The following is a 23,816-nucleotide window of genomic DNA, read 5'->3' on the forward strand; positions in this document are numbered from 1 at the left end:
AAAAAGTGAACTGCTGGGTCTCAATCATCCATGTCATTCTCTGTAAAAGCAAACTATCAATAATGAATTACTTTTTCTTCCTCAAAACGCCCTATTCAAATGTTTTTTTTTCTTGTTTTAGTTACATTTAACAAGCATATATTTTTCTCTCAGTCACGTGTTAAAGTTCTATTAACATGATAAGATAGATGACGTATACACCCGTTATGTGTAAATTTTTTTAGTCTAAAGCAGGTAACCTATAAAATAACTAGAACCCCATCTTATAAGAAGTTGTCATCAATGTGGTGCGAAGTTGTCATCAATGTGGTGCTATAAGCTTTGACTGAACAAGATGATTAACTTCGTTCCAATTTTTAATCGAAGGGAATAAAATTTTGAACTGTAAGAAATCAGCACAAAATCCTGTCATTCCAATGCGTTTGTTAATGTATATATATTGTCAAATCTGCACTACCTTTGATGAAGATTTAGAAGAAAATTTGGATATGGTAAACAATTGAAAGTATTGAACCATGAACATTTTAGTTGTGAAAGCAACTGATAAACCTATATGTATGCCTGTGGCATAGAGTTTAAAATAATAATAACGTTGGGTCATAGTAATAAATGTCATCATGGTGCTGATGGCCACCAAGATTCGTTCCGTTGTCACCTTTACCCATTCATTTTCAAAGTATACGTTGACCACAACAGGCTATTGTTTAGGGTTTATAGACTTGAATAGATCTTGTACGAAATGTAGACAAATCCCAACAGAGAATAGTGAACTCGGTGATGGAGTTATTTGAAACACAGCACAAGTCAATGAACAGAGAACAGTGAACTCGCCAATCTAACAGTTGAATACGAACATGCATGGTAGAAAAATCTGCCGAGTCATGAGTCATGAACCACAGAGAACAGGTCAATCTGAAAGTTAAATACGAACATGCATGGTAGAAAAATCTGCCGAGTCATGAACCATAGAGAACAGGTCAATCTGAAAGTTAAATACGAACATTCATGATAAAAAAACCCAAGTCATGAGTCGTGAACCACCGAATGACGGTTCATCAACCGATCAGGACCGTTGAATTGCTGAGTTGGTGGGGTGTCCCTCGCTCAATGTTCATGTGAAGGTTGGTGAAAGGCCCTGTCAACCTTTTGAAGTTTCAGATGTTCCTGGGCATCATCACATATGATGACATTTATTTTGCCCTTGCCTTCGGTAACTATGCCTGCTGAGATCTTTATGGCTAATCAGAATTCAAATGAGTGCAGAAGAATAATGATATTTTGGACATAAATGGAAGTGGCAATGAGAGATACTAGGACAAGATTTCATAGAGAGACTGGTGTTTTGGGTATGAGCCATACTAGTTGAGTTGTAGAGAGAGCTCAAAAAAAGTAGAGCCCTGTCTTTATTAGAAAAATAATAATAATAATAAAAAGAAACAAAGGGAAAAAGAAAAATGCAGTAATATGTAAAAGAAACAAAGAGTGGGCATGGGAGATCCTTATAAAATCCTCATCAGTAACTCAATATCACCTCACCTCACAGTTCTTCTTTTTCTCTCTCTTCTCACTCTTCTTTTGTCTAAAAATTCTAAATACCCTTTTGTCATTTTTGTGTGTTGTTGAAAGCAGCAGAGGTTAGGAACAAAAATGGTGGCCAAGAAATCAAGGATTGTGATAATAGGAGCAGGAATGGCTGGTGTGACAGCAGCTAACAAGCTCTTCACTGCTACTGGGTCCAAGGACTTGTTTGAGCTCTGTGTTGTGGAAGGTGGGTCAAGAATTGGTGGCAGAATCAACACATCAGAGTTTGGTGGTGACCGGATTGAGATGGGCGCCACTTGGATCCATGGCATTGGAGGCAGCCCAGTTCACAAAATTGCTCAAGAAATCCATGCACTTGAGTCTGAGCAGCCATGGGAGTGCATGGATGGGTCCTCTGATGAGCCCAAGACCATTGCTGAATGTGGGTTTGAGCTAAACCCCACTCTGGTAGACCCCATTTCATCTCTGTTCAAGAACTTGATGGATTATGCTCAGGGGAAGAAGGTGTTTGATGAAAGTACTGAAACAGAGAGCAATGGTGATGTTGAATATGGTAAGCTTGGAGATAAAGCTTCCGAGGTTTGCACAAGCAATGGCGGTCTTGGGAAGCTCAGTGTTGGTTCTTTCCTAAGGCAGGGCCTTGAGGCTTATTGGGTTTCAAAGAAAAACCAAGATGAGGAGCTGAAGCTCAATGGTTATGGAAATTGGAGCAGAAGGTTGCTGGAAGAAGCCATCTTTGCAATGCATGAGAGCACCCAAAGGACTTATACATCAGCTGGTGACTTGTTAACTCTGGATTATAGTGCAGAAAGCGAGTACCGTATGTTCCCAGGCGAAGAAATCACCATTGCTAAAGGCTACTTGAGCATAGTTCAATCACTTGCCTCTGTTCTGCCACCTGGGTTGATCCAGTTAGGCAGAAAGGTCACAAAAATTGAATGGCAGCAGCCAGAGACTCATATCAACAATGGTTATGATGACACAAGGCCTGTGAAGCTACACTTTTCTGATGGGTCAGTTATGTTGGCTGATCATGTTATTGTTACAGTTTCTTTGGGGGTCCTTAAAGCTTCAATTCAACAAGATTCAGGTATGTTCAATCCTCCCTTGCCTTCTTTCAAGACTGAGGCAATATCAAGGCTTGGTTTTGGTGTTGTTAACAAGCTGTTTCTGCAACTGAGCTCTACCCATGCTACAAAAGGCCAAGACTTCAGTAAGTTTCCATTTTTACAAATGGTTTTTCATAGAGCAGACTCAGAATTCAGGCATAAAAAGATCCCATGGTGGATGAGGAAGACAGCTTCTCTTTGTCCACTCTATCACAATTCCAGCGTTCTGCTATCTTGGTTTGCAGGGAAAGAAGCACTTGAGCTTGAATCACTCAAAGATGAAGAGATCATTAATGGGGTTTCAGCAACAGTCTCTAGCTTTCTGTCAAAACCCCAAAAGAAAGAGAAAGAAAATTGTCATTCCCATGAACTATGCAATGGGAATGTGAATTCACAAGAGAACTCTGAAGTAAAAATTGCAAAGGTTTTGAAGAGTCAATGGGGTAATGATCCTCTGTTTCTAGGATCCTACTCTTATGTTGCTGTTGGATCAAGTGGTGAGGATTTGGACACCATGGCAGAGCCATTGCCAAAGTTGAACAGTTGTGGTGATGAGCCTGCTACTTCCCCTCCACTTCAAATTCTGTTTGCAGGGGAAGCTACACACAGAACCCACTATTCTACCACCCATGGAGCTTACTTTAGTGGTCTTAGAGAAGCCAATAGGCTTCTCCAACATTATCACCATCTTGGGGTTTAGAGGACTTAGTAGGACTTTTATTTATTTTTGCACATTTATTGCTATGATATTAATTATTTTCATTTTCATGTAGAACATCTTTGTTTCTCTTTCTTTAGGAGAGATCAGAGAGAGAGAAGTGAGAGAGAGAGAGAGAGAGAGAGAGATGGGGACAAGTTGCTAGATGTACTGCATGGATTAAAGAAGTTACTTTGATTTTCCATTGCTTTCTCTCTGATTGTGTGTGAGATGCAGTTTTTCTTCTTTGTTTTCATTTGTGCTTCTCTTCGTCAAGGCAAAACCACATGTGCCTCTCAATCTCATGAGATAGTATTATATGATATTGAGAAGTACAAAAACAAGAAAGCTTTGGATGCCACCTCTCTTCCCTACCAAGTGTCTATTTTGGAATGCTCAATGGACAGGATCCGATAAACCCGCTCTTTCCAGCTGCATTTCTTTTCATCCGTTCCTTTCCTGCACTGACACGTTGTTTCACAGCCAATGACGTTGTGTTCTTCAATCCATATAAAGAGTTTACCTCTCTCTCTCTCTCTACGATGGAATTCCAAGGCAACATATCCTTGATAGAGTTTTTCTTTTTCTTCTTCTTTTCTTTTTTCGGGGTTAAATAGATTTGACAATGACGGTATTCTAAACTATTCTAATGTACGAGAAGGAAGTTCAAACTCAAACAAAATGAGGTCAACTGACCTAAGCCACATTTGCATTCCTTGCTAGAGTTAGACGTTTGACAACTTTGGGGCAACCAATGAGCTAGCTAAAGCGTAGGTGTTTCACAGGATGGTGGGATAGAATAGAACTACAACTCTGAGGTCCCATTTGGTAAATTTTGTGTTGTAGTGGCCTAAAGGGGTCAGTCATACGTAGCAGTAAACCATATTGTCTTTAACAATGAGATAGAAGTGGAGAAGATTATGTATACGTCTGAGCTATAGACGTGGACAACTCTCAATCGTTGATGCAAGAGAAACTTAATATGCATTGACGCTCGTGAGTACCCACTCGCAAGTGAATGAATGACCTAAGCACAGCTGCTATGTGTATTTGTGTGAGATTTGCCAACACACACTGAGATAGTTAGCTCTTAATGCATAATAGCAGTGAGCTACCCACTTGGTACTATTGGATTTTGGCTACAGAGCAAAAATCCATACATTGGGTAGAGACAGAAAATGACTGGCCAGAAGCAACAACACCAACAACAACCTAAATATTTACAGCAGATTCTTCTGTCCAAACATGCTTTGATGATATACCATATTAATATCGATCCCATCCGTTGGATTGCCTCTCCTGATTCTAATCTATGGTTTTGCTTGCCCTCCAAGAAGACCCACATAGCCTTAATAATTGACCAAGCTAGATTTTCCACCACCATTACAAAATCAGTAAACAACAAATCACATGATTTAAGGCACTAGGTTTGTTGAGGGAGACTGCGCTGAAATGAAATGAACAAGCTGCTGCTGAGCCTTTTGGCTTGGATGCTATAGGCCAATCTGTTTGCAAGTTCTCTGTTTGTGTGTGTGTGTGGTCAAATCAAGGGCAATTCATAGAGCCTCTATTATTGTAAGATTTGCCAGTCTCTTCCCAGAAAAAAAAGCAACAACAAAAAAAAAAAAACTGGTTTGCCCCACTTGCTGTCTCTTTTTACCTCTTGTGGGTTTCAATCAGCCTTGATGATTGAGCATATCACAGACCATCTGTCACCAAGTCCTTGTCTAGTTTCATAAACAAACAACTGAGAATCTCTCCATTTCTCTGCTCTGCACCACCCAACCCCACCTCACCCACTGACTAATTAATCAAACTTGTTAATTACTTACTTTAACGCTAAATCTGTCTCTAATCATCATTACAAGCCTTTGCTTAATGATGGTGCATTTTGGTACAAACCATATTAACTTACCTGTGCTTTTCAATTATCAAAACCATAATCATTTCATAAAATCCCAAACCAATGAGATGAGGACACACCCAAGAGGAAATGAAAGCTTTTCACAGTTCAATGTCCCCTTCATTATTTGTTTAATCTTGGTCAAGCTTTCTGAAATTTGACCACAGGGCAGCAACTTGCTGCCTGTACTTTGAATTGACGACACGTGCAAATTGTGCGGTTCACAGTGGAAGACGTTGCCTCTCATTTCCTCATGATATGAGCAATTCCAATGTTCTTGCAAACTGCAAGATATTTGCAAATATGATTCCCACTTTAAGCCTTAAAAAAGGGTTTTGAATTATAATCAAATTGGATATAGTGATGGTATCTTGTCTTAATCTAGATCATACATTATCGAATATTGATAATCTGACAACCGAACATTTTTATATTATTCAAGTAGTTATAGTGAATGACTGATACGCTAATGCTTTTTTCCAAATATGAATGAATCAAATCATACTCCTTTTTAAAATTGTGAATCTAATTGTCTTCCACCTTTGGACATCTCTTTTTCTTTATAGGCTAACATCTTTAACCTAATGATATAAGCTTTGCCTTTTGTTTTTCCACAAATCTTAGATTGCAAGTGTATGATACAATAAAATTGAAGCTGTCTGTCTGTCTGCTTTATTCTCTCTAAAATGAAAATAGCTTTTCTAACTTTAGTTTGGTGTGAGCCAAGCCAATGATGTTCAAAGAGAAGAGAAGCTGATTTTTAAGTAAGTTATCTTATCGGCATCTAAAGATTTGCTTTAAACCTTAACTAAAAAAGCATACACTAATTGTCCAATTCCAATGTATATAATATTTTTTGTGAGGGAATCTAGGGTCTACTCTCATAGGGAAGAGGGTCTTAGCTAGCAAGCTTAGGAGTTTGGAGGCTTCCCATGAAAACAAACAACAATATGTCTAGCTCCCTCCTATGCCTCTCTGTAAATTAACTAAAACTACTACTAGACAGTAACGTACTTCACTGCAATTAAAAGCAACATCTTCTTCGGATTTGTCCTGCTGCTGATAAATAATGGCCCATCTAGGTTTAACCAGTCGATAAAAAAAACAAAAAGTTGCATCTGACGTCAATTTGGCCAATGCTTGTTTCAACTTTCTTTCCAGCTAAAATGAATGATTGCAAGAGGGAGGTGAATTTTTTTTGCATATGTCTTCTTTTCTCACTAGCAGTTGTTTACATGATCACATGCAATGGATGACTTCTTCATTCATGTTTTCATATCACATGTTGCTCATATGATAAAACGAGAGTAAGAACGAGAAGATTTTCTTATTACAGGTGTTGGTCATAACATGAAACGAAGGGTAAAAATGAGGAATATAATGTAAGTTTACCATCCATTCTAAATGCTAGATTATTGGTAAATCAAGTGCTTAGAGTAAAGAGCGCAAATTTTACTGCCCAAAAGTTGGCATAATGTTACTAGTTTTGGCTTCCCATTTTCAAATTGATGCCCTCTTGAGCCAATTCCAGTTAAAACCGTCCTTCCCAAATGTGTTCAACTATTGAACCAAGGCGTTGGGATTACCAGATGAATATGCAGAAGAACGTGAGTTTTTAATGAAAGCTTTTTATATATTTCCGAATAAAATTACGACTAATAAAAGTGAGATTGAACAAAGTGCTTTTATACAAAAAGCACTTTTAATCATAAAAAGTCGTGTTTGCATGTACCAGCTAGCACAAACCAGAGGGCAGATAAATAAGTAATCCACAAACTGTCCTTCCAAGCTTCTACCATAAAACAATTTACATATAAGTACCATTGTTTTGTATGCACAGCTTTGTGACTGCAAAGGTTTTTCTACTAGTCAATCCACATGGAGCTGAGCTGAACCACCGAGCTCCAATAACCTGGGTGTACATGGACACCCACTGCAGCCGTTTTTGGGGAGGGGGGAGAGAGAAATTAGGCTTTAAACCTTGTACTTAGACCAGACCCAAACTCTCTAGTCACTCTTAACGAGAGAGAAATTCTTTGGTCCTGCAGATAGACCGACCACACACACAAAAAAGGTATCTCTATTTTAAGTTTTACTCGATTTCACGTTGATCCACGCTAATGCAGAGGTAACCCTTTATTCGTGCCTGTGGCTGAATGAATGACGTGATTCACCCACCGGACCAAAAATTTCTCCCACAGTGGACAGTATGAGATGAGAGTACCCAGACAAAAAAAAAAATCAACTTGTAATTATTTGAGTTTTCTTCGTTCTTTTGTGTGCTTGGGCCTGAATAACTCTCAATGGGCTTCACGACGCCCAGGCCCAATTATGATGAAGCTTAAATGCTTCAATTTGGCGCGAACCCACATGACCGCCGGTTCTGGCCTCAGAGTCAGTCTCCCTCAGTTCACCATGACCACACTAGCAGAAATAACCGATCTCTTCGCCAGGCTCGCTTCCCGCCTCAAATCCCTAAACGACACGTCGTTTTCTCCTCACACTGCCAAAGAAGAACTTTACGAAGCAGCTCTGGACGTCTCTATTTCAAAGCTGAACCAACCTCTGAACCCTAACGGCAATGCTAGGGTTAGGGTTTTGGACACAGTCCTATCTCTAATGTGCTTCAAAGCTCCCCAGGTCAGCTCTCCCAAATTAGGGATTTTTTTAATAGACAAAAAGAATGTTGAAGTTGGGATTTTTCTCATCTCTGTGTTTTTGTCGTGGTGTTTAGGTTTTCGATTCGGGCATTGAGTTTTTAGTGAAGACAATTGTCACCGTTTTGTTGTCTTCCATTCGTTGCAAGGTCCTTCGATCTCCGAAAGATGAGATTTTGCTAATTGGAAGCTCGATTTCTCACCGGGATTGTGGGCATTTGATCGAAGCAGCTGCTGATATTCTTGAGAAATTGGAGGGACATGGTGGGTATACACTCTAATACTAAAATTGGTGTTCGAAATTGTTTCATGTTCTATAAAGTAATCTTCTTTTATTATTTAATTCTAAAATGAGTGTTGTTTTCAATGTGTTTGAATTGAAGGTAAGCTTTCGGATTCTTTACTGTGTGCCATTGTAAGAGTTGTGAGTTCAGCATCATTGTACCGGCAGCTGTCAAGACCCATTCTTGATGTAAAATCAGTGGATGCAGGAAAGACCTTGACTTCAAAGCTTCTCTGTCACTTTCCCAGAGAAAAATCCCTTGACAACAATAAAATACCATTCAGGTTCTTGAAAATGGGCTTTGTCTAGTTTGCAAGTTCCTTCTGCTTTTCTGTGTGTTCTTGTAGTTATAAATGTGGGGATTCTAATTTCTATGCAGATTGCTGTTGTGGTATCTTGACCCGCTAATTTTGAAGCGTGATGTTTCAAACATTTTGCAAGAAACCATAGACAGGCCATTTCTTTGTTTGAGTAAGGAATTTCGTGAGAGTAATGATTGGCTCTCTGTTATCACATCCTTGGTACTTTCTCCCATTATGTTTGTTGAGGCCAGAGCTTTGCTGCACCGATGGTTTTTGGTCACGTAAGTCCATTTCTTGTTGACAAGCACGTTTAAGTTCTTTCTGTTGTAAATTTTAACTAATCGTTGGTCATGCCCAAGGAAACTGAAGTTTAGGAAATTTGATTTTGTATGCAAGGTTATAATTTGATTTGATATGGTATATTAATAGAATCCACTTTTGCATCAGGGGTCTGGCTTCTGTGCTTGAGCTTCTAATTCAGTTGGTCGCAGTGATATTAGATGTGGTTTCAAGACCAACGTTCTGGGACATATCACTGGAAGTGGGAGCAAAGTTGCCATTTTCTAATGCTTATTTCCCATACAACCAACGCTTGCTAAGGATCTTGACTGGGCCCCTCTCCTACGAGGGTCTCCTACAATTAGTTCATGAGACAAATGAGCCAGTGCCCTGTGCCCAGAAACAACTTTGTCCAACTTTTAAGCCACCTGCAGTAAAGGTTTCAACAATCGATGACAAATCTCTCTGGTAATTTCTTACCCCATTAGTCCATCTGATAACAGATGGCCTATACACCATCTCAGTCCTACAACCCAAGACTGATCCACAAATGTTGCATAGTAGGTCCCTGGCCATCAACTTCCCAGACTGGTTCTACTTTGCTTCTGCATTGCTCTTCTCGGAGAAAACTTCTCATGACAGTTGTCATCCAGAATGCATATTGGGGGCATCCAAAGTTGGAAAAGCGCACCATGAAGAACTACCTTCTATTTCTGCAGCAAGGTACATTGCCTGGATTTTGAGTCCTGTTAGTAAATCTCACCAGGATTCGCTGGCTGATTGTTTGATTAAAACATCAGAGTCTTGGGCTGTTAAGCAATTTGGCTCAGGTTCCCATGAGAAAGAAACATACGGCTACAAGAAAAAACTCAAGAAACAGAAATTCTGTGAAGAGGACTATAGTTCCACAACAGAGTATGATTACCAAGCAGTTGCAGTCTGGCTCAGCGGGTTCAATACTATGTACACAAGGAATTGCAATGAAACTGTTAACAGTTCAACATCACGTGAAACAAAACGACCCTGTGGTCTTAGTCTGCAGCAAAATGTCCTGTTCCAGAGAATCCCACTAGGCATCTTGCTTGGTTGCCCTCAGTATACCAATGAAGATGGATGTGAATTGCTGCTGCATTATGCCACAACTAGTAGAATTTTTCAGTTGAGGGAAACTAACGCTACTGGATTGAAGCATGGAAAATGGAACTCCAAAGGGCATAGGAACTTAGTTACATGGAGTGATGAATGTAATGAAAGGGAAGCTACAGCAGGTGCCTGTCTTGTCTTCAGTTTAACTGATATTATAGAAAGTATGTCTGCTTCACTGTTCGAGACTGAAGAAGCTGGCGTAGACTTTCTCTGCCGGGTGAAAATGCGGATCAGCAAATACTTGATAAAATGCATCAAGAGGTTAATCCAACTCAAAATTGATGACGGAAATTGGGTTGTAATGGATTTCTGCCGTAGATTGGATAAGTGGAGGCATCAGGGACAAGAAGTATTAGAGCTCCACAAAGATTTAGATGATGTCATTCACGTATTGAGTCAGAGAACATGTTCTGTTTCATCAATGTGAACAAATATTATGCAAAATCGATTTGGCCCTTTGTTTAAATGTTCTTTGCGGCAACTTGTCACAGAAATTTTCTTATCTATCTTCATACGAACATTACAGATATTTACTAATGCAGCAATTTGGAAACAAAAAGATAAAAGTAATATCTATTAATACTCAATTTATTCTTGTAAAGGTAAAGGAATTACATCGCATCGCTTTTCCATAAGCTGTTGTTACATACATTTGGAAATGCTTGCGCAAATCTGAGGACCACAAACTTTGTATGTAGTCCTCCTAGGTGTATCATATCATGTGGAGAGGGAGAGCTTTTCTTGGCTATGTACACAATCACTAAGATGGCAATGAAATTCTTATCTGGTAAAGATAAAACTAATCTGGACTTCATATGTGTTGTAATCTACAGAGCCACTGGGTCTTAGCTGCAAACAGCCTCAACCGAGAGCTTCTTCGTACTGCCCGGACAAGGATCTCCTCCAAAAACTTCAGGAGCTACAGTCACTGAGCAGGATTGCTTTCCAATGCAGTTCTGCAGGAGTAAAGAAATTTTAGTTTTTACAGTTATTGAGGAGAATTCAAGCAAGTTAGTATCAGCAAAGTGTTGCTGGGCATACCCTTTTAGGAGCATCATACGACTTGTGGGCATGGCAGCTCCCTTCTTGGAAGCTTCCACATGTCCCTTGTGGCAACCCATAGCTAGCAAACTTAATATCAGAGATGACCTGACCAGGTGGACACCATAAATGGGCTTTTGGTCTGTTGAGTTTGCCCGAGGCTAACTTTTGAGAGTTTGTTAATGTTGGTTGCCCTTCAAATATATCAGCACAGACACTTGATGTTCTTCTTTCCACCAAGGATATTTTAGTCGGATCACCACCCCATTCTTCAAACACTACCAACAGATTCCCGCTCGGGGTTAACCACGACCGCGGAACATGATACCTGAAAATAAATAGTTTCACATGACTTCTGTAATTGACAAAACAAAGGTAAGACAATGAAGAAGATGAACTTTTCTTACCATCTCTGAGAGGGCTCCCCACAATGTGTTCTGCATTTCTTGTCGTCATAAGTTCCAGCATAATAGCAATTGCCACAATTACCCCGTGCTGTATATGCAGGCCAGTGGCGTCCAATGCTCTGTCCATTGATCCATATCTGACCTTTACCCATGCTACTCATATCCAAAGCTAATGGGCCATTACCTGGTGGTGCATTAAAAGTAGCCTGGAAATATCACAACTTAAAATTAATATCTTATCTTTGATGAACTCCAAAATAAAGATTTACGTATAAGAGATGGGTATTGGGAGAATACTAACCTTGTACCAGGTAAGAGGTTGCTTTTGAGCCATTGATGGTCCTTCTGCCCATTCAACAGAAGAACTCCCACTGACAGTATGAAGGCCTAAAGCTTCACCTTTGAGACCAATCTGCTCAGAAAGCACATGCCAACACACAAGTTATTCTCTAGTTTTCTTTGTCAAAATTTTCAGCATCCTGGCAGGGGAAGAAGGTGGAACAGGAAAGTTTAAGGGCAACAAACCTTGTAGGTCCATTTCCATCGTGACATGTCCCATGTTCCTGAATTCAGACCCTTCAATGTGACTGGGCCTAGAACTCCCGCATTCCATGTCTCAAAGTGAAGACCAACATTCTGATTTTTATTAAACCACAGAAAAGCAAAAATGTCAATTGCCATATCAAATGCATTTAATAACCAAAATCCCATTAGAAGATGGGGGAACTAACCGGAAGACCCACTGAAATGCTAAGTAAAGCAAGCTTATTGATGCCGGATCTCAGCTTCACATTTTGACTAAATGTTAATTTAGGATTCTCCAACGCCCCATACACGGTTCCTGCAATATAGGTAGACCATTTTATAAAATTTAAATTCATTCAGCAGAAGAAGTAGACGAATTTACACAAAATGTCATCCTCTTTCATGTACCTGATAGCTGACCATTGATGAAAACATGCAAGGCATGACCAGCTGAATAGATGGTAAGAAGAGGTGACTCTCCTCTCTTTATAAATCCTTCATCAGGACTGATTGTGATACTGGTAACATCAATTTAAATTACTAAGTTAGAAAGAAAAGAAAATCAATAGAAAAACAAGAAAAAAGAAGTTTACACAGATTTAGTTCCTTTCCCAAATACATTGAATAAAAGATATAAAAAACTTAAACTCAATCTATGGTTTGTTTAATATACTTACTCTGTCATGTACCACAAGTAGTCTGTAGTATCCCTAGTGACATATATTTGTTCCCACAACCCGTCCAACGTAGTTGTATCAGAATCATCGGAAGAGGCACTTTCTTCGATGAATGACTGCCAAGGAAGTGCAGATTTTACTGGTGTCATCTTCATCTGCGAGCTTTGGGAACCAAGCTGTACAGAGATAACAATCCCAAGTGAATCTCCAAGTAGAAAAGCTTGAACTTTCTAGACTGAAATTAAAAAATACAATCTGAACAGTATAGACCGAAATATCCAAACTCCTCACTCTTGCAGTGTTGTAAACTGCAGTTTTGCAGTCAGGGAGAATGCTGATGGACCATGGTGGCAGTTCATATTGCCCATTTCCAAAGCTAACTTTAGCAGAGGATTTTGTGTCATAATTTGCAAGGAATGCAGCACACCCAGACTTTGACTGGAACACATGAGCCTACAAGGATAAAAATGAGAACCTTAGCAATTTCAAAGAAGAATAAGATTTATGATATGGTTTTTCTAGCTAGGTAAAAAAAAAAACCTTACCTCTTGACTATTTCCAAGTGATGTTACTGAAGGTTCTGCAGATACTAAAGCTGACTCGGATGACTTGATGGCTTTATGTAGATCTCTCAAATGTCCCCACTTTGGTTCCCTTGGTAGTCCTGGCATAGCATAAGGAAATCAATTTATATCCATTTGAAATATTAAGTTTTTGCACATGTTAAGCATTTTCCTAGTTGGATATTTGAAAAATTACACAAGTATGTAAAGTGAGGATTATGACTTTATGAGCCAAACTAACCTACTCTAGCATGCTAATCTCTATTTACATACCGTATTCGTCTAAAGGGGCGTCATAGTCATAGCTGGTGGCCATGAAAGGACCTCCAGCTGTTCGGCCGAAATTCGTTCCTCCATGGTACTGGAACGCAAAGTGGGAGGAAAGAAAGCAAAGTTTAGAAAGCATAGTCTAGGTGATTAAACACCAGTCAAATACAGTTAACTCGGAAACTAACCATGTAATAGTTCACAAAAGAACCACCCTTCTGTATAAACCTTGCAATTGAAAATGCCAAGTCTTCTGCAGGTCTAGTGGGAACTGCCCCACCAAATTCTGTATACCTGTAAAATACATTCAAAGAGGCAGCCTCATCAAAGGACTTGAACAACAACACAAGAAAGTACCTACACAATAGTAGGTCTGTGGCAATAAATTTTTGGCCTGTACAGGTAACATGTGTGACTTACCAGCCAGTCCAGACTTCTGTCCACATTTTGGGTTTGTAATTCTTGTTTGGAGTGAAATTTTCACAGTAGAAACCATTGCAGGTATCGATCTGTCACATAATAAATGATGACAAGGTTTTAGTCTAAACTTCTAGAGATGAGGATAGAAATATCTTGAAGCTCTTTTTTTTTTTGTTCTTTGTTGCAATTAATAGCATAATTTATTTGGCAGTATAAACTCAGTTACTGACCAAACCAACCCAAGTTGACTTCCATGTCTTCAGCAGAAAAGTCAAAATTATAAAAAATTAAAACGAATTCATTGACAGACAGAGAGCTGCAGATCTGGAGAATTAACACATAAAATGGGGACAAGCATTGCCCTGACCACATGAAACAAAAATCTACAGCATGAGGCCACCAACATTGTTAAGATGACAACAAACTGCTTAAAAACCCCACCAACAAAGGAGGGTCACAGTAAATGAAGAACAATTATGCGATGCTTGTAAAAATTGACAACACAAAGGAGAAAAAAGATAAAAAAGAACTTTGAAAAAATAGGCAGAGTAGCTTACAACTGGATCAGGGGCATCTTCTTGCTTACACATAATCCATGGCACTCCAGTGTTAAGACCCACAGCCATCTGAGCTGCCCATTTGGTATAAGCTTTACCAGGGGCACCAATTTCCCACTCTACTGGTCCAAATTCATTTTCTATCTGTCAAATTTTAAATTAAAAAAAGGGTCAGTACCCTTAATAAATATAGCATTGACTGCCCAATATTTTCCTCAGCAAATAAAACAAAAAGAAACAAACACTGCTCAATTTCTTATAAAATTGGCGCTGGAAGTAAAAGCAAATTGAAAACCCAGTTCAAGAAACATGGCAAAGATAAAAACTTTGAACTATTTTTCTTACCTGAGATAGAATTATAGGACCTCCCTGACTTTGAAACAGCTGTTCTGCCTTCATCATACTGACAATCTTCTCCGTAAATTTTTGCATTGCCGCCTTCACAATCAGAAATGAAATTGATGAATTAGAAAAATTTATAAATTAAATTAGCTTTTTAAAAGCAATAGAGGAAATGGAAGATTCCTAAATGCCTAACCTTGAAAGGCTCATTGTCAGTTCTAAACGCAATTCCGGGAACATATTTAAGCCAAACAGGGAATCCCCTGTATCAGAAACAGAGAAAAACCAGAGTAATGAATATGACAAGAACAAAAGCAAGAAAATTTCTAAAATTCAGTCATTGGCTAAACCTAGTAATATTTGTTTTTAATATTATATTATTACCCGAAGTTCCATTCAGCACACACATAAGGGCCAATCCGGAGATTAACATATAGGCCTGCTTGGTGTACCAGCTTGATGAACTTGACCAAATCATATCTGTCCTCAAAATAATACTGCAAATTTGAATTAAAAAAACAAGTTAAACTTCCAATAAGTACACTTTAACACCAGAGCACAACTATATTTGCATTAGGAGAGAGAGAGAGAGAGAGAGAGAGAGAGAGAGAGAGAGAGAGAATTAAAATGCAATTGCATTACTTTTCCTGGAGAAGGCTCATGCCCATTCCAAAACACATAGGTCTGAATAACATCCAAGCCTCCATCTTTGGCCTTCTGTATTAAATCAGGCCACATCTGTAACCACACACACACAAACACCATAAAAAACCCACAAGTCAAAAAAGCATTAAAATACCAGCACAAATAATAAATAAATATTAAAAAAAACAAAAAAGAAAGCTATGAACCACATTGGCATTGTTGGTACCTCAGGTGTGCTTCTGGGATAATGAATGGAGCCAGAGATGAGAATTCTCTTCTGCCCATTAATTATTATAGCTTTGTGGTCATAGCTCACAGAGGCAGTAGCTGCAGAAGCCAGACATGAAAACAAGAGCAATGGCAGGAGCATGTTGTTGCCTCTTAACACGTTCCACATTGTTTAAATTCCAACACCCACAAGCCTCTCAAACGCGCAAAGCAATGACCTTTATATATTTGTCTCTGTTTTTGTTTGCATCTAACTTGAAATATTTTATTTCTGTATCGGGATTTGGTTTTGGTTTTTGAATGCACGCTTTCTTTTTTGATGCTTTCGATATTGAAAGGAGAGAGAGAGAGAGAGAGAGGATGAAAGAGAGTGGCAGAGTTGGGTTAGTGTAATGGATTTGATGGGTGAGAGAGTTTTGGTTTAGTTGCGCTGAGAACGGGTAGCTCCCCCAACTGCTTTATATACATTTTCAAGGATGCAAATTTATCTAACAATTCTGAATTTTTATAAAAAAAAATTAAGAAATTTTTGGAGCTTATCCTTTGGTCCTTGATTTCTTTTTCGGTTTTAAATTACGTGATTTGGACTGGAATATGAATTTTTTGGATGATAGATAAGCAACTTGTACACTGATGTGTCAATTTTATCGGACATAAGAAGATATGTTTTCTTTAAAACGTATAAGGAAGCATGCATGGGATCATCCATCCATGCCGGAAAAATAATCCATTAAATATTGTTTTGGAGCAAAACATAGAAAAATAAAAGGAACTACTACTAACATATATTGAAAAGAACTTGGTCATTTTTTTCGGATTGAAAACGATGGTCCATTTACTCAATTGGAGAAGTGACCCCACTGAGATTTTGATTTATTTAAGATATAGATCTTTTTCTTGTGTATATAAGAAATTTGAGAGCGAAAGATTCTAGATTTTAGTTATAGGATAAGGTGATCAACTCTTTTTTTCTTTCCATGATTGTCTTAAAACCGTCCAATATCAAACTTGCATTATTTTCATTTAATTATCGTCCACCTAATAGCTTTCTTTTTTAAAAAAATTTGTATACAAATGATATTCTATATTTTAATTCAATCTAAATAATGGAGATGGAGATTCGAACTCGAGTGCAGAGTGGGAAGCACATCAACTGTAGTCAACTTGGCTAGGCACCAATATCTTTCTCTTTAAGTGTACACTTTCATGTTTATCATTATTTGTTAATAAATAGTTTAAAATAGTTTTCGTCAACAAAATAAATAAATAGAGAGTAGGAGGAATCAAAAGGTGCAAGCAAAACAACAAATGGGGATGTGTTGGTTTTCATGACTTTAAGCTTTGATTTTCCATTTCCCCTTACGAAAAAAAGAAAAAAGAAAAAAGAAAAGTCCATATTGATGTGCACAAGAAGTCACAAGACAACAGTAAAGCTTCAATATTCTATACATTCTTTTAAGAAATTTACTGTTGTTTTTGGTCATATTCGTTGAAAGTTCAAAGTAGCAAGATCAAGTTTCCACATATCTATAGCTTTTTGCAAGCAGTGGTGCGGTTGCTTTCACTCTAAAATATTTCCAATTTCCACTCTGGACTTGCCGTCTACGAATCGCAGCACGCCATGTGGAAAGTTAGAATATTGCACAAAATATTATTCTATTTTTTCTTTTTTACTCCACCTTCACTATTATGCCATATGGTCCAGTAATTGAGAGACTAAATTGCAGCTTACGCCTACAAAATGTACAAAATACATGAGGAGGAAGTTCCCAGGACAAACTCATTAATGTTTGTTACTCTAATTTAAGTGCTAAAATGGTTTATACATCATTTGTTATATTACTTACACGAGTAAGAAATTGCTAACAATTATCAAATACAATAATTACAACTTCAAAATCAAGACATGTAATCCGGACGATTTTGATTTTTATCGATAATCTAAAGCGTAAGTACCATGAGGCTTACAATAATCATACGGTTGTTGAAACTATAATTTCTCTCTCTTAGGATTATAAGAATAATTACATAACTAAGCTGGTTGAATTTTTGGCTTGATGTCTATTATAATGGGGTGATGTATCGATCACACCAAGTTTCCTGGTTGTTATAGACCAGTAACCTACCGCTTAATCAGTTGAATTAAGACAATGCATGAGTCTCCCGTTTCAACAAAATAAAAATATTGTCAAATGCGTAAATTCAAACATGTAATTATATATATTTTAATATCTTGTTTGAGCTACATCGAGATCGGTCCAATTTCAGAGTCATTATATCTTATTTGGCAAATTATTATTAATATAGCACCGAAGACGTATTCATCAAACAATCAAAGTCATATATTAAAGCTTCTTTTTTTTTGTTAACAAAACATTTTCTGAATAAAATACTCATTCGATTCTCATGGTGCCACAACACTCAAGATCTTATCTTGTCTCTAACCGAAATGATTTACAAACTCCTTTTTTTTGGCATAAAACTTATCTTCAAGTTATGAAAATATACATAATTAAGGACGAATTTTGAATTTTAAAAATAAAGTGGACTAGATTTACCTTACGAGTGAACTGTTAATTTTAAATTAGGCTAAACCTTGAAATTTATTTACTAACTAGAAAAAAAAAAATTATAAAACTCACCTGAGCTATAAGTTCCTGTATTAGACATACGTTGATACGTCCCTACCCGTAATTAACTTAATTTATTACATGCATGTCATGTGATTTGTGTGACATAATTTCTTAATCCTATGCATTTCTCAGTTACTGGGAAAGGAATCCACTAGCGAAAAAGAAAGGAATATTATTGTATTTTAAAATATTTGAGGGGAAGAGATAAGACATAAATGCATGGACACTTTGCTAAGTTCAAACTTTGGAAAAGTGACCCATGAAAATAAAATTCTTGTCTTCCTCTCGTGAGACGCAATGAGATGCATCTTTTATGTCCTCACAAACTTCATGGTTAATGTTTTTTTTTTGGGTAATTTATAATTAAGATAATATTTTCTCATTAAAGACACAAAAAAGTCAACAAAAGATGTTCGAAAGCAAATAATGACGTGCTTTGCTAATCTGAATTATTTTAAAGAAAAAAAAGAAGCTAATCACTTTATTCAGGTTCAGTGATGAAAACACTATTTTACTTTTTTTTTTTTTTAATTGTTTGTTTTATAATTGTTTATCACTTGATCTGTTTCATTTGCACCTAATCAATCGTCAACAACAAACCAGTAATTAAAACCTAAACAAATCTTTAGGAAAATAAGAAGAAAAAATAAAATTTGGTTTAAAAAGGGTTAGATGGCTTCCTATCTTGTCATGCAGTCTCATTACGTATCAAAAACTAGAATTGGCGGGTCCCAAAGCATTACCCAACTTTGATTTATTTATTTTTCGATCAACTTTAGTAGTCTTTCATTTGTTTTATGTTTTACTGAGTTTTTTTTCTTTCTAATGAAAATGTTATTTATTTTAAGTAATTCCATATCAATATGACCTACTTAATATGTGATGTTAGTTCTTCGTGTATGAATATTTGGATTTAATATGTGATTCAAATTGACTTGTTCGACTATGGAATGAATGTTCATTCTTGAAAGAACGTCAACGAAATATAACGACTACATGTTATCAATACAATTTTCATAAAATGGACTAAAAATATTCTTTTCGTTATCTATATTTATATATGTGAATCGGACCCTACCCATGAAATTAAGAACGTCACGTTTTATACATTTGAAGTCCAAAAGCAATATCCAATTAATTTCTCATAAGAGTCGCTTAAATCTTTTAAGAAAGTAATGAATCAGCATGGCCACTTGGTTAACAAGCATAAGCAATCAAATTGGCTTTTTCCAAAAGCACAAGCCAAAATCCAACAGATTGCTCCAATAATAATACTGCAACTGTGTGATGATCAAGAGGATGATGAATGAATATACAAGATCAGCCTCATGACCAAATTGCCCTTGGATGGCCCCCTCAAAATAATAAAATAGTTTCTCTCATCATGCAAAATGCAACATAGAATATTGATCGTTTTAATGATATAAGGCAAAGCGTTTTAAGGTTCACCAAACAAGCCAGGCAGGTTCTGTCTTTGTTTTGTTTTGGATGAGTTTGCCACGTTTCGTTGAGGCTTATTGATTGGCAGTTATCCAAACTTCTAGCTTCTGTGGGGTCCAAATCTTTCTATGTTAGAAGGCTCATTTTGAACTTTCAAGAAACTTTGTGGGCCATCTCGTATAGGGTCGGTGTCACCTAACCAAACGAGTGAGCCCATTTGATTTATCTGGTCAGATCAAATGGTTCTACGAATATTTTTTTTGCATTGATATTAAATAATAAATATTGTGTAAGGTAAGGAAAATAGAGAAAAAAAAGAAATGGAAAATATGATTAAAAAAAGACTGCATCTCATCTAGAAGATTTTGAATTTATGGGTTTTTGTAATTTAGTTCTTGCCTCGTGGTCCATTGCATGTTATATGCAAATTGATTTTTTTATTATTTTATTTTATAAATAGTCCATAAACTTTATTCTAAGTTTCCTATGATGCAATGCTTATCATGATTATGTTTAAACGAGGACGACAATTGCCCAATTTTTCAATAATGACTTCATGAGTCTTTTTGATGTGATACCAAGTCATATACAACAGCCGAAAGCCATTGGAATTTTAATGTTATCCTCAAAATCAAGTTTGGACAACCACTAAATCTTTAATGTTATATGAAGTCAAGTTGATCAATCGAAAATGGTCATATAATATAATAGTCGGACGACATAACATGTCAGATATGTTAAGACAGTTTGACTGATATATTATGTTGCGAGATTAACTCGCCGTCAATTGATGTAGAATTAAATATTATGTCATGGTAAATTAACGATATAACATGTCAACTTTCAATTAAAATAATGTTTCCTCCTATAGAGTAGGCCATGTTTATCCAGTAATAATGTAGAACAGCAATTGGACGTCCACATCCATGGCATTGGCAAATATAAGTTGAACTCTGCTGCCGCCCTATATCATTTATACAAAGTTTTTGTTTGGTCAGAATCATTGATGCATATTGTTCCAAAGCAAAGTGACAAACATGTTAAAAACCAATGGGGCCATAAGCAGAAAGCCAGAAACGGTTGGATACGGCAAAAGAAAGTATCCCACGTTGATAATGATGTATTTAACAAAAGACTTAACGAAATTATCCTCAGCGAATAGTGATTTGTCATTTGACTTGCCAACTATGTTTTAAAATTACTATTAGGTACGCTAATTGAAGTTCTAACCAACTCTTAATCAATTTCTGTTGTAAATATAATGACCCAATATCCTAAATCTCTCCATTAATTAATCTTGGTTAGTTATATGATATCCAGCCGCTCAACTTTCCTTGACATTGAAAGTTGAAAAACTACTTCACTTTTAAATTGATTCAATAAATCAACCAACTCCCACCGCCTATTTTTACTTATAGTTTCTGGTTTTAATTTCACAAAGACTAAATTGCTGAAATTTTAATTGCAAGCTCACTACCTACCACTTTCCCAACCAAAATCTTTTTTCGAAGAATCCCCTTCATCTTCATGCCATGCTTTGTTGGTTGAGTTGGGACCAGACCACTGTCATGGTCTTGTTGCAACATATGATCACAAAACCAAACCAACCACCAGCTGGGGGTGGTGGGGGGGCAGAGGTAATGGGCTCAGCCCCTCTCTTCCTAGCTGTTGCGTAAACAAGTCTGGTAGGTAATTGCGTGCTGAAATACACAACTTGAGGTTTTATATGCGTGGCTCATGTTTATCTCAGAATTACCCAAATGGAACAAATTAGGTCAGTGATTAAGATAGAGGGCCTCATTAAACAAACTCACCACTTTCCAGGCAGTGTTTGTTTATCAACATTTGTTCTTCTGATCCAATATTTCAATGAAACATATCAGCTGAGATGTCGAATATAATATCAGACAGGTTGCTTGCTGTCATTGTTGTAAACGTCACTAGTGTTGCCGTTACATGATTAAATGAAAAGTTGATCAACAACAACGACATCCTCTTGTTAACGGAATTGCAGATCATCATTTTAAAGGGATAAGAATTAAAAAAGACACTTTCCTTCATTCCAAGTTTGCAACTCACGCAGAAGAAGAGTTTCCTTATCTTTTTTGTGTGTGTGTGCGTGCGTGTGTGGTCATGGGATGAATTTGACACACAAGCAACCCTAAAACCATATATTATCCAATTTCTCATCTTGCTTAGGCTGCCAGTGCCACCTCATCTTATTATCTTAATCCCGATCCTTTACAACAGTGAACGACCCTACTCTTCTCTCTTTATGAAATCCAGCTTCTTGGGCCCGCATTTTATAGTCTTGTTCTTTGCCAAATGACACCAATAACTAATTACATGCGCGCGTGAACGACTGTGAACCGTTGATTGATATGAGCCTAACGATAAGTCTCATACTAAATCTTATCTAGAAAGCGTCTAGGCATGCATGATAAGAATTTTTGTAGTATTGTTTTAGTTGTCACGTATAATTAGTCCTCCTAGTAAAAGTAATCTAATGAGTTATGGCATGGTAAATCTCTAAAACCTTGATGAAAGTATGCTTACTGAGTTTGAAGTTTTCACTTCAAAGGCGAAATATAAGGCTAGCTGGCTGGCCTTATAAAAATGCTAACTATGTGTTTGGGCCTAACCTTTTTGGACGTTCATAATATAATTGGGTTCCAAACACACACAATGTAGATGCCTAATTTAATTGGGCCGATTACTTAAATAAAAGATGGGCCAGAAGGCATTTGTTTTTTTTTTTGAGTGTGGGGTCCAGCATGTTCGGCAGTAAACGTGAAAAAGGATAATAATTAGAATTTCTTCTTTGTGCACCGACTTCTTTACTCACCACACCCTATCTCTAATTCTGTTTAATTTTAAACAAAATGATGTTATCGATAATATGTTGATATCATTGTGATCAACAAATAAAACGACATATTAACCATCCATTTTTGCCGACATCAATAATATATCGACGTTCATTTTTAATTAATGACCCGATGTGCTGCACATAGTTTTTTCTAATTTTTTTTAATTTATAGAAAACAGCTACTAATCATGCGGTCGGCCCTAAATCTTAATTATCTATATCTTGTCAACAAACAAAGAACGTAGAGGCCATCCGATCCAAGATCCGACCCCATCAATATTTGCCAGCCCATAACGTATCGAGAGAGAGAGAGAGAGAGAGAGAGAGGGCTCTGGGGCCTTTTTTTTTTTTTTGATAAACATAGGGGGCAAAGCCCCAAGAACAAACAAAAAAGAGACTTAAGAACAAATTAAACGGGATCTGGGAATCCCAATCAAGTCCTCATCCAAGAGGTCACTTGCCCAAGGAGGAGCAATATCAAGGACACAAACACCAAGGTCCAGGTTGTGACTCCAGTTAGCAAGCCTATCTGCGACACAGTTTATCTCCCTGTAAATGTGATGGACCACACAATCCCCAACTTGCTTCATTAGGGCTCTGGGGCCTTTGTTAATGAAGAAAACTGTCATATATCTCAATGGTTATCGTGACATGGTCCCTCAAATATTGAAGCATACTATTACGAAAGCTACACAAATTTGGACACAAGTAAATATGAGTGACAAAAAAGTAAAAAATTTCACCAACGTCCCAATCAAGATATGTCTCCACTCCCAACAGGCCAACAGGCCAACAGGCCAACATGTACAGGAGTGAACCATAAACTGCATACGTAGCCTGCCTCGTGATCGTGAAAAATTATGTGCTTCTGATCAATTCTGAATATTTCTGATAGATCGATCATCGATATTATTATTGTGTGACTAATGACTAATTTTGATGTTCCTAGCTATATATGTTCTCTGTTTTAATACCGGATTTGGTATATATATATATATATATAGACGCTTTTGTTGTTGTGTGCTTGAATTATATTTGGTATATCTTTAATATTTGTTTCCATTATAGCCTCACAAATATTCAACAAAAGCTTGGTTTGTATTGTCCTAATTAAAAAGAAACCCAATTGACACGTGCTTACGTGTGTGCTAACTAAGGGCCCGTAATTATGAACTTTGAATGTTGCCCTATACTCATCCATTAATTATCATTAGGCTAATTGGTTTTCATAGCCGTAATTTTCACTTTTTGAGGAATGGCGTATTTGGAATTGCTTTCTTTCGT

General features: G+C 37.2%; 3 protein-coding genes across 3 annotated transcripts; 2 read left to right on the forward strand and 1 right to left on the reverse strand.

Annotated features, from left to right (window-relative positions):
• Positions 1 to 1,275: 1,275 nt before the first annotated feature.
• PAO5 (polyamine oxidase 5) lies at positions 1,276 to 3,565 on the forward strand. Its single transcript, XM_021951585.2, has one exon. The coding sequence runs from the start codon at positions 1,648 to 1,650 to the stop codon at positions 3,349 to 3,351; it is 1,704 nt and encodes a 567-aa protein (XP_021807277.1). The 5' UTR covers positions 1,276 to 1,647; the 3' UTR covers positions 3,352 to 3,565.
• Positions 3,566 to 7,072: 3,507 nt separating this feature from the next.
• LOC110750975 (acyl-CoA synthetase family protein) lies at positions 7,073 to 10,384 on the forward strand. The gene is made up of 6 exons (XM_021951371.2): positions 7,073 to 7,891; positions 7,986 to 8,172; positions 8,292 to 8,475; positions 8,571 to 8,774; positions 8,941 to 9,240; positions 9,337 to 10,384. Exons 1-6 carry the CDS (start codon positions 7,466 to 7,468, stop codon positions 10,343 to 10,345), a joined length of 2,310 nt encoding a protein of 769 aa, XP_021807063.1. The 5' UTR covers positions 7,073 to 7,465; the 3' UTR covers positions 10,346 to 10,384.
• Positions 10,385 to 10,479: 95 nt separating this feature from the next.
• On the reverse strand, positions 10,480 to 16,035 carry BGAL4 (beta-galactosidase 4). The gene is made up of 19 exons (XM_021951370.2): positions 15,589 to 16,035; positions 15,360 to 15,455; positions 15,102 to 15,214; positions 14,914 to 14,980; positions 14,721 to 14,813; positions 14,376 to 14,519; positions 13,819 to 13,907; positions 13,587 to 13,692; positions 13,405 to 13,492; positions 13,114 to 13,232; positions 12,860 to 13,021; positions 12,569 to 12,744; positions 12,300 to 12,409; positions 12,098 to 12,207; positions 11,892 to 12,002; positions 11,668 to 11,778; positions 11,367 to 11,572; positions 10,960 to 11,287; positions 10,480 to 10,874 (listed from the first exon to the last, which is right to left on the reverse strand). Exons 1-19 carry the CDS (start codon positions 15,757 to 15,759, stop codon positions 10,764 to 10,766), a joined length of 2,511 nt encoding a protein of 836 aa, XP_021807062.1. The 5' UTR covers positions 15,760 to 16,035; the 3' UTR covers positions 10,480 to 10,763.
• Between the last annotated feature and the right edge of the window lie 7,781 nt (positions 16,036 to 23,816).

The sequence above is a fragment of the Prunus avium genome, chromosome 7, assembly GCF_965620075.1.
Source record: "Prunus avium chromosome 7, drPruAviu1.hap1.1, whole genome shotgun sequence".
NCBI lineage: Eukaryota > Viridiplantae > Streptophyta > Magnoliopsida > Rosales > Rosaceae > Prunus > Prunus avium.

Excerpts from the sequence above, each read along its gene's own strand:
- BGAL4 (XM_021951370.2), bottom strand. The coding sequence starts at position 15,759 with ATGTGGAACGTGTTAAGAGGCAACAACATGCTCCTGCCATTGCTCTTG. Across the intron at positions 14,520-14,720 it reads GTCCTATAATTCTATCTCAG|ATAGAAAATGAATTTGGACC; the intron begins GTAAGAAAAATA and ends AAAATTTGACAG. Across the intron at positions 13,908-14,375 it reads AAGATGCCCCTGATCCAGTT|ATCGATACCTGCAATGGTTT; the intron begins GTAAGCTACTCT and ends ATTATGTGACAG.
- PAO5 (XM_021951585.2), top strand. The coding sequence starts at position 1,648 with ATGGTGGCCAAGAAATCAAGGATTGTGATAATAGGAGCAGGAATGGCT.
- LOC110750975 (XM_021951371.2), top strand. The coding sequence starts at position 7,466 with ATGAGAGTACCCAGACAAAAAAAAAAATCAACTTGTAATTATTTGAGT. Across the intron at positions 8,173-8,291 it reads TGAGAAATTGGAGGGACATG|GTAAGCTTTCGGATTCTTTA; the intron begins GTGGGTATACAC and ends TTTGAATTGAAG. Across the intron at positions 8,775-8,940 it reads CACCGATGGTTTTTGGTCAC|GGGTCTGGCTTCTGTGCTTG; the intron begins GTAAGTCCATTT and ends CTTTTGCATCAG.